The sequence below is a fragment of the Pteropus alecto genome, unplaced genomic scaffold, assembly GCF_000325575.1.
Source record: "Pteropus alecto unplaced genomic scaffold, ASM32557v1 scaffold20, whole genome shotgun sequence".
Lineage (NCBI taxonomy): Eukaryota > Metazoa > Chordata > Mammalia > Chiroptera > Pteropodidae > Pteropus > Pteropus alecto.
The window spans coordinates 7281642-7291981 of record NW_006436298.1 but is presented as its reverse complement, the minus strand read 5'-3'; the positions used below and the strand labels follow the sequence as shown (position 1 = coordinate 7291981).

At 31.2% G+C, this 10340-nt stretch overlaps 1 protein-coding gene across 5 annotated transcripts in view; it reads right to left on the bottom strand.

Moving 5' to 3' along the window:
- Positions 1-10340, bottom strand: part of BDP1 (B double prime 1, subunit of RNA polymerase III transcription initiation factor IIIB) — a 75650-nt gene that overhangs the window by 2990 nt on the left and 62320 nt on the right. For all 5 annotated transcript variants that reach the window (XM_025047687.1, XM_025047686.1, XM_025047688.1 and 2 more), the window contains exons 34-38: positions 9907-10093; positions 8947-9151; positions 6465-6504; positions 5579-5846; positions 3170-3413 (exon numbers count right to left, since the gene is read on the bottom strand). In XM_025047687.1, coding sequence (XP_024903455.1) covers positions 3170-3413; positions 5579-5846; positions 6465-6504; positions 8947-9151; positions 9907-10093 — 944 coding nt within the window. The remainder of the gene's footprint in view (positions 1-3169; positions 3414-5578; positions 5847-6464; positions 6505-8946; positions 9152-9906; positions 10094-10340) is intronic.

Genomic DNA, 10340 nt, shown 5'->3' with positions numbered 1-10340 from the left:
TTACATCCCCCAAATTTCCATGAAATTTTAATAAAAACATAATATATGAAAACATTAATAACAAATATAAAAATAGACAGACTCATGAGACAGAACAGTACCCAAAGGAAACATTATAAATGAAAACAATCCTATCAAAAATTAGCACACTTATAAATCTACAAAAAATTAAGACAGCACGGTATCGGCACAGGAACAGACACATATATATCAATGAAACAGAAGATTAGAAATAGCCCCAACACACATGTATCTGATCAAAGTGTCATTTCAAAAAGAAAATGAGAAAAGTTGGATTATTCAATAAATGATGTTGGATGACTCAGTATAACCATCTCAGAAAAAAAAAAAAGTCAGACCTGTACCTCACCAAAATAAATTATAGATGAATCAAAAGATTTAAATTTAAAACATTTTTAAGAAATCTACTATAAAATACCATGGGAAAATTTTTATAAACCTGGAGTAGGAGAGAGTGTCTTTAAATGGCACGAAAGCCAGAAGCCATAAAAGAAAAGATTGATATGTTCATCTAAGTAAAAATAAAAAACTAGTAGATAGCAAAAACCACCATATACAAAATCAAAGACAAATGACATACAAGGAAAAAATATTTGCAACCTATATTACAAAGGGTTTTCTTTAATGAGTTTCCATAAATCAATATGAAAAAGGCTAATAACTCAATTTTTTAAAAAGTCCAATGATATGAAAAGATGGTTCACAGAAAAAGTATAAATGATTCAAATACATAAAGAGATACTCAATCTCACTCATATATGCTCATTAAATCTATGAAGAATGTCAAAAGTGAAAAAAATTGGTACCATGCTAGTGAGATGAAAAAGGCTCTCTCATCTACTGCTGCTAAGAACAGAAATTGCTATAATCCCTGCAGAGGACAATCAGGCAATATCTGTCAAAAGAATAATCATTCCTTCTGACCAACAATTCTATTTCTAGGAATTTAACTTGCAGATAAATGTGCAAAATGGCCCATTTATAAGTTAGGTATTACCACACAGTTTGACATAGCAAATAAAAAGGAATAACCGAAATGCCTACCAATGTGAGCCCAGTATCACTTAATGGTACATCCAAACAATGAAATATTATGTTATCTAATATTTTCATTAAAAATAAAGAGGGTACTCTTGGACATGCCTGTATACAAATATTCACAGCAGCTTTATTCACAATAGCCAAAAATTGAAAACTCAGATGTCTTTCAAAGGGTAATGGATAAACAAAACTGGTGCATCCATACTATAGAATACTATTCAGCAATAAAAAGAAATAAAACATACAATTCTCTAGGGAACTATGTTGAGTGAAAAGAAGCCAATTCTGAATGTATGATTCCATTTACACAACTGTTTATAAAACGCCATCTACATCACTTTCTTGGAATGACAAATTTAATAGCTGAACAGGTTGCCAGAAGTTAAGGAGACAGTGGGGATGAGAGAGAAGTGGGGGTGTCTACAGAAGCGCAACACAAAGGATCCCATGGTGACAGAACTGTTCTTTATCTTTACTGTAGCAATGTCAATAAACTGATTGTGATATTGTTCCATAGGTTTACAAAATACTACCATTGGGGAAAACTGGATAAAGGTTGCACAGGGATTTCTCTGAATTGTTTCTAATAACTGCATGCGAATCTACAATGATCTCAAAATAAAGTTTAATTTAAATTATAAAAAAAAAAAGAGAGAGAAGCAGGAAGCTCTTTATCTACCATTTTGCAAAGATCTCTGAAACATACTGTCAGATGAAAAAGCATGGAAGAGAACAGTATGCTTGCTATTTATACATAAAAAAGAAGAAAAATGTTTATATTTGTGTATACATAAGATATCTCTGGAAAAGTAAACCAAAGATTGACAATACTATATACCTGTGGAAAGGAAGAACTAGGAAGCTAAAAAACAGATGTGGGAAGCTTTTTACTGTAAACTCTTTTTTATAGATTATGAATTTTAAAATGTGGAATATATTATTAAAAAATAACAATTTGAGAATAACATTTAGCTTAGATTCTTGCCTCACACTATATACCAAAGTCAATAACCATGAAGAGAATTTTAAAACTGATTACTAAAAATTTTATACTTCTGGAGAAATACTTCATAATCATAAAAGCAATTTAAGAAATTACAAAGAAAAAAGTAATAAATTTGACTAAACATTTAAAATTCATGACTATCAGAAAACCTCCAAAATTTTAAAAAGTGAATAAACTTGGAAAAATTACTTGAAGCAAAAAAAGAAAGGCTTTTTTTTAAACAAAGATCTCATACAAATTAGTAAGAAAACACTAAATCAGCAGAAGATAGGAACAAAAAAGAAAAAACCAAGTCACTAGTAACTAAAGAAATGCAAATTTAGCAAACAAAATGACATATCTACTCTTCTACCATTATACTAAATAAGAAAAAAGATTTACTTTGAAGAGTTAATATCTAATGCTGGCAAGGATGTGATTAAAGTGGCACTGCAACACTGCTAGTAATTATAACACTGTTCTCCAAAGTAGGTTGGCAATAATAATAATAAAGACTCATAAAATCTTGGTCTCAGAAGATAATTCTAAAACATAATATTAAATATTTTTTAAAATTCTAAAAATAAATTTAAAAGAGTTCTCCTTCAAGTCTCATGCTACCCAATAGAGGGTCACCAGTCTTTTCTTTGTTGAGCTCATAAGCCACCCCAATATTCTTCTTAAGTTTTTGATACAGGTTCACAAATTTTTCCATCCCGGTACTTTTTACACAGACAGCTTCAGAATGCACAGAAATAAAATATGCAAACAAATTCTAATTTTACTGTTCCTTGAATTCTTGTAGTGGTCAAGCCATTTCTCCTAAAGCAAGTCCTGCTTTGTTTTTCTTCCAGGTCAAAAGGGTCTTTGCTTCATAAAATGGCAATTATGTGTCATATCACTTATGGCTAGTTCATTGGCGTTGTACCAAACTAGTTGTAACTTCCTAATTCAACACTATTTTCTTCCAGTATAGTGAGCTATGATGGAGAGGAGATGGATAGTTGCTCTGCAATAATTTCTCACATCCAAATGAAAATAACAATTGCCATGTTCTTTCTAGTTGAGTCTCATATCTAACCCATTCTATAACAAATAATAAAATAACTACTTATCACATACCTGAGCTGAACTGTCAATATTCTCAGCATGAGTATTAACAACATTTGGAGATGGAAGCAGATCAGAGGACTCTTGAAATTTTTTATGGCTTGCATTGAGTAGACCAGATCTTTTCAAATTCTGTCTTGATACAGGTAAAAGAGGTCTTAGGCGTTTCTTACTATGAACTGGAATAGGTTCATCAGACTCCAAAGTATTCTTTGAGCATATTAAAGACAAAAATCCCAGGGGTCTTCTGCCAGGTCTAGAAATGCAAACATAAAGATATTCAAGAATATCCAGGAAGACACTTCTTTTTTTTAAATTATTAGTTTTTAAAATTACAGTCAACATACAATGTTATATTAGTGTCAGGTGTTACAGCATAGTCATTAGACATTTATATAACTTACAAAGTGATCTCCACAATAAGTCTAGTAGCCACCTGACACCATACAGTTATTACAATATTGACTCTATTCTCTATGCTACACTTTACATCCCCATGACTATTTTGTACCTGTCAATGTGTACTTCTTAATCCTATCTCCTTTTTCACCACCTCCCAACTGCCCTCCCATCTGACAACCATCAGTTTGTTCTCTGTATCTATGAGTCTGTTTCTGTTTTGTCTATTCATTTATTTTGTTCTTTAGAGTCCATATAGAGGTGAAATCATATGGTATTTGTCTTTCTCTGTCTTACTTCATCTAGTATAATATCCTCTAGGTCCATCCATGTTTTCACAAATGGTAAGATTTCATTTTTTATGGCCAAGGAATATTCCACTGAATACATGTACCACATCTTTATCCAAACATCTATCGATAGACACTTAAGTTGCTTCCATATCTTGACTATTGTAAATAATGCCACAATGAACACAGGGATGCATCTATCTTTTCAAATTAGTGTTTTGGATTTCTTCAAATAGATACCCAGAAACAGAATTGCTGGTTCATAAAGTAGTTCTATTAATTTTTTAAGGAACCACCATACTGTTTCCCATAGTGGCTACAGCAACAGTACACAATGGTTCGCTTTCAGGAAGACACATTCTTAAAACCAATTTCTCTCTATTAACCCTAAAATGGCATGCATGATATCACATTACTGGTATCAACACATGTACTTAATACTGATACCACTAAGCCATGTCATATATTTGTGACAAAAATCAAAGCTTACACTAAAGCAATACTTCTCAAGCTTAAAAGTGCACAGAGATCACAGGGGATTTTATTAAAATGATGATTCTGACTAAGTGTGAGTGGGGCCTGAGTTCTATAACAAGTTTTCAAATGATGTCCATTCTGTTGCTCCAAGGACTTTGAATGGCAAGGTTCTAAAGGAGAGTTCAGTAAACTATGGTCTATAGACCAAATGCAATCCACTCCCTGATTCTATAAACAGGTTTTATTGGAACACGACCATGCTCATCTGTTTAAATATGACTGCTTCTGCACGAAAAATGGTGTTGAGTAGTTGCAACAGAGACATACAGGCCAAAAAATCTAAAATATATACACATGATCTTTCACCAAAACATTTGCTGACTGTTGTTCTGAAACACTACTTCCCAAACAGTTTTAATGCCAAACGCCACGATGTTTCCCTCATTGTATTTTTAGAACATCTTTAGACCAAAAAAGATATTGCTGAGCTTTACTTTCAGTAATTTATATAATAAAAACAATAGATTTATTAAAGATACCTTTCCAAGGTACACGTCTTTGCCCTGCTTTCCTTTGAGTGGAGGTTAATGCATGTCTTCCCCTCTTTAAATCACCAACACCATGTTAATGATTTGAATGTTGCTAACAATAATTATCCATAACCCAGAGGCTTGCTGCTGGAGTATGAGGAAAATAATGTGGGAGAAGCTGCCTTTGGGCTTAAATTCCACATTTACTCTAATAGAAAGAAAGCCATGGTTTACCTCTTTTGTACGCCACAAGGGAGAAAAATGCGCACATTAAGTGGGACTTCAATAAAACAACATCTAGGACTTCTGAATATTAGCCCTATGTCAGACTATCTACATCTGTACTGGCAGCTACTGTATGGCAGAATAAATAATTACCAAAATAATAACCATGGACAATCTGAAAAAGAAAGTATACATTACTAAATTCTAAAGATGTTCTATCTAAAAAGTCAAAGTTTCAGTACTTAAAGTTAAGCTCTTATTATATGGAATGTATAGTTTTCTGTAACAGTCCTACAGAAGTGTCTGACATTATTCTATTTCTTCCCCTTTACGTTAATAATAGAGAAAAATGTTTCTAAAACATCATCCTTAGTACTTAATAAGTTCTTTATTTTATATATAGATAGTCTCTCTCTCTATATATATATGTTCCATATAGGTTATACTCATCTACTGAGAGAGAAATGGATAGAGAAACATTAAAGATTTTCTCATGATACCTGGATAGTGGAGTTTTTGAAGATGAAGTGACGCTATCCATCTGTTCAACCTTAGAAGCTGCACAAGTTCTTTCTTCCTTATCAGACACAATCATCTCATCCTGAGGTAACTGAGGTGTATTCTTTTCTATATGTGTATCTATTATTTTATCAAGAGATTTAGATCCTGTACTCTGAAGAATTGGTTCAAGTTGCTCTTTCTGAGGTTCTGAAGTTGTATGTGTGCTTTCTGAGGTAGGGAAGATATCTTGTCCCTTGTAAGACTTCCCTTAAAAAAAAAAGAAAATGAATGATAAGCACACATACCAAAATTAACACATCCAACTGTATTGTAATATTTGAAGGAAAAAGCCCACAATACTCTATCATAAACATGCCCTAACGACAGGAAGTTAAATTATAAATTAATAGAGTTACATAGACCCTTAAAAATATTGTAAATGGTTAAAAGCTATAACAGCTTCTGCATTCAGATACAAAATAGTCATATCAATATATTTTCACCTAAAAAACCTTTCTCTATAAATATTTCTTCAACTAACAAAATGAAAGAGTGATCACTTTCCAATTTCAGGGTACCGCTAAGGACCTATAAAAACTCCTTTACACTCAGCTTTCTAATTCCTAAAATGTAGCTGTTGAGCTTTTATAGGAAATCCTGTTGACATATAGTGTTCTATTAATTACAGGAAGAAAGTAGCATCTATGGCTACCAAAGTACTAAATCAAAGATGTCAGCAGGGAAGAAAAACTAATAATAATAAAAGCATGATTCTTAGAGAAAAGTGAACGAGATTCTACTTCAATCCCAAATTTAAACAAAATGCATAAAAATTATCAAGGGTACTCAGGAAAATGCAATCACATTAAAATTTACTTCACTTACCTCTTTCCTCAAAAACCTTTATTAATTCCTTTGAACATACCTGTTTTAAGGAAATTTACAAAAAAAATTAGAAATTCATTTATCTAATAAATTTAATTTTATTTCCTTTCTTTTTTAAGTAAAGGAAGTATTTCCCAGGAAGCTCTGGGGTCAGACATGTCTTACAGGAATTCTACCAAACATTTGTGGAAAAGACACTTTTAGCATTATTTAAACTATTTCAGAACAAAAGACAGAAAGCTTCCAAATACCTTTTATAAATCAAGCCCAAAACTGATACCAACTGAACAGTCTCACACTAGTACAAAACTATCAAATTAAATATTAAAGGCATAACTTAGCAGTACATCAAAAGACTAATATATCATGATCCAGTAGAGTTTGATTCAGGAATGCAAAATGATTCAATATTATAAAATCTACCAATATAATTCAATAGATCTGAAAAGAAAAACATTACCTTCTATTTCCAGGAAAAGTGTACAATAATATTCATTCTTAAAAAAACTTAAAATTGGCTAGACAGACATTTTCTTGAAACCATAAAATATAACTACTGTAAACCAAAAGCCAGCATCCATTTCAAAAACACTAGAAGTATTCCCATTAAAGTCAAGAATAAGAACTATTTTCTGACATTTTTTTTAGTTACATTAGTCGATATAATTAGAAAAAAGAAAAAGGTATAAAAAATAAGAGAATTAAAATTATTTTTGCATATGATTGTTTACTTAAATAAACTAAGACAATCAACTGAAGAATTTACTGCACATGAGGAAAATTCAGCAAACTCTCTAGATAGAAATGACAACAGCAACAAAAAAATATAAAAGTTCTTATGATAACCTAATAAGAAATATACCAGATTTGTATAAAGAAGACTTAAAATACCACTGAGACACACAGAAGAAGACTTAAACAAATGGAAAGACACATCGTATTTTTGGATAATAAAATTCAATCTCACAATTACTACACCAATTTTCCCTATATTAGTCTGTAATATGCTCCTAATACAAATACCAACGGGATTTTTTTTTTAAGTTCAGAAGAAGCTAATTCTAAAATTGATATGACCTTTAGAACATATAAGCAATTAGGAGAAACTTCAAAAGAGAAGAAAATTGTATGGGGGGAGAGACTATCAAAGATCTTAAAGCACTTAAAAGCTACAATTAAAACAGTGTAATACTGACCCCAGAACAAATAGGTAAATTAATGTAAGAGAAATGAAAGTTCAGAAATATACCCAAATATATATGGGAATTTAATATCTGATAAAACTGAAGTTTTAAATCCATGGAAAAAAGTTGAATTATTCAATAAATTGTACTAGGACAAATACATAGGCATCTGGGGAAAATTAAGTTGGTTCTACTCTTCCTAACACCAAAATATATTATAAACAAAGCAGTAATGTTAACTAGAAGAATTATATTAAATCTCAATGTAGATTTTCAATCCATAACATCACCAGAAGCCATACATACATACAAAGACTGATAAATGTGATCACAGGAAAACAAAAAAATATTTGCATATCTATCTGAATGCAGTACATGTGCATACTAGAATTTAAAATTATAACTATCTTTTATAAGCAATTTTTATTGTTAAAATTTGAAAACAAGATTTAGAAAATAAAAATCACAAATAAGCCCTACAGACATTATACTTTTTGTATATATATTTAGTCACACTGATGTGTATTATTTTTTAAATGATATATTAAAAACTGATGACCTAGTTTGCATATAGTAATGTACTATGATCTTTTTTCCATGTCATTAAATACGTTTTTAAAACAAAACAAAACAATGTCTGCATGGAATGCTAATAAATTGTTGAAACTGGGAGATTAGTACATAGATATACATTATACTATCTGTCTACCTCTTTAAATGTTTGAAAATGTTCATATTAAAAAGTTAACCAAAAAAGTCTGCATGAGAAAATAACATAAAGTAGAGCCAAAAGACAAATAACCAACTGGGAAAAAAATATTTGCAACTCACATTACAGACATACAAGATAAGACTAGAGACAGAAACGAGCCAGATAAATCGAAGGCCTCAGAAGTTCTGGTTTTAGCCCTCATAGCAATGAGAAGCTTTAAGCATTATGGTAATGGTGGTGCTGATATTACTATCACCATTTTATACAACAGGAAATTCAATCAGAGAGGTAAAGTATCTTGCCTAAGGGCCCACAGCAGTTAAGTGGTACAGGCCAAGATCCAGATTTGTATAATGTGTTCAGCCTTATTTTTAGCTAATGACATAGAGCTGGGAATGAGATTCCTCATTAATGCCCATCAATTTTCACCTAGAACAGGTAGAAAGTAGAAATATAAAAACAGTTTTACCTGAATTATCTATGGTGAAATGTATTAGTACTAGCTTTATATAAAGAATCTAAAGGAAAACCCAGAAAATAGATCTGTTGTAATATAGCCATCTTACTTGCTAAATGAGTCTCTTACCTCAGAGATATATTTTTGACAATCGTCTCTTAAAGTGAGTGAACTTTTTTTGGCAGAAGGACCATGGTCACTTCCATCAAGCCTACAATGAAATCTCTTCCTAGATATAAGATCCAAATTAGCAGGAGGCTTTTCAGAATCATCTCTTCCAGAATTAGATAAACACATGGCATCTGGACCAACTGAAGTTACTGGAAAACTCATACTGCACAGAAAATACATACATATTAAATCGGTGGATTAGAAGTTACTTAATGAGATTAAAGGTTCACTTATTCCAATGAATACTACCATAAAAATTCAAAGTAACATATACATGGCCACGGCCACAAAAAATGTTAGTTTTGAGCTCCATTCATACTTAAAGACTCACAATTTCCATAATACTCAATTAAATCTGAAGTATAAAAAATGTTTTCCTTGTTTGCAAAGTTAAAGTTTGATCTAAAACGTCTCCCTAATATAAAAAGCTTTAATTTCTAATGATGTTTAATAGACAATTAAGCATTTCTTAACCAATGACTGTTAAAAAACAGCTTGAGAATTCTACAATAAATAATTAAAATGAGTATCAAGAATATACAGAAATGTTACCTCTCTGTACTATCTTTGCAACTTTCTGTGAATGCATATTCATTTCAGAATTTTAAATATATATATCAGTGTTTACAAGGTAACCATACTGTTAATAGATGCCATTTTATGATCCAGCTTGCAAAGTGTTTTTAGATTGCAAAATACTTAATATACAAGTTTTATACAAAAGCATAATATTATACATTTAAATGGCATCTTTATCACATAAAAAATAAACAACTTTTTCTCTAAAAATTACCATATAATTACTACATATCTCCAGGACAATTACAAATAATGTCGGCTAATGCCTCTTTCAATCGGTACTATTAGATTCATAAAGCACCTTTCCTCCTAGCAAAAATAGTTGAGCTCATTCATTACCTCATGTCACCCTTTTCTTCTGTATTCACTGATTTGACCAATATGGGTGCTGGCAGTAAAGGGTTTGGTATTAACTGTGTAACGGTATCAGTAAATTCTTCCACTGCATTGGTTGGAATTTCCACCAGAGTTAAAATGAATGCTTGTTCATCCTCACCATCATGATGTACGTTAGCAACTAGATTCACTATCAAAGTTTAAAAGTTAGTAATGAAAAGCTGAACCATGACAGAACAAAAATCATTCATTTCATTTCTTAAAAGTCTCATGACAACTTATCACCAATAAAAAACTGAATTACACCAGAAAAAAAAGTAAATTCATAAAGGATAAAGATGATTCACTATGAAGATTTATAACTCTGAGCAACAAAATTTGCACATCAAATACTTCAAGTTCTTTTTATTAACTTAAGGGCATCATAGACTCTCCCA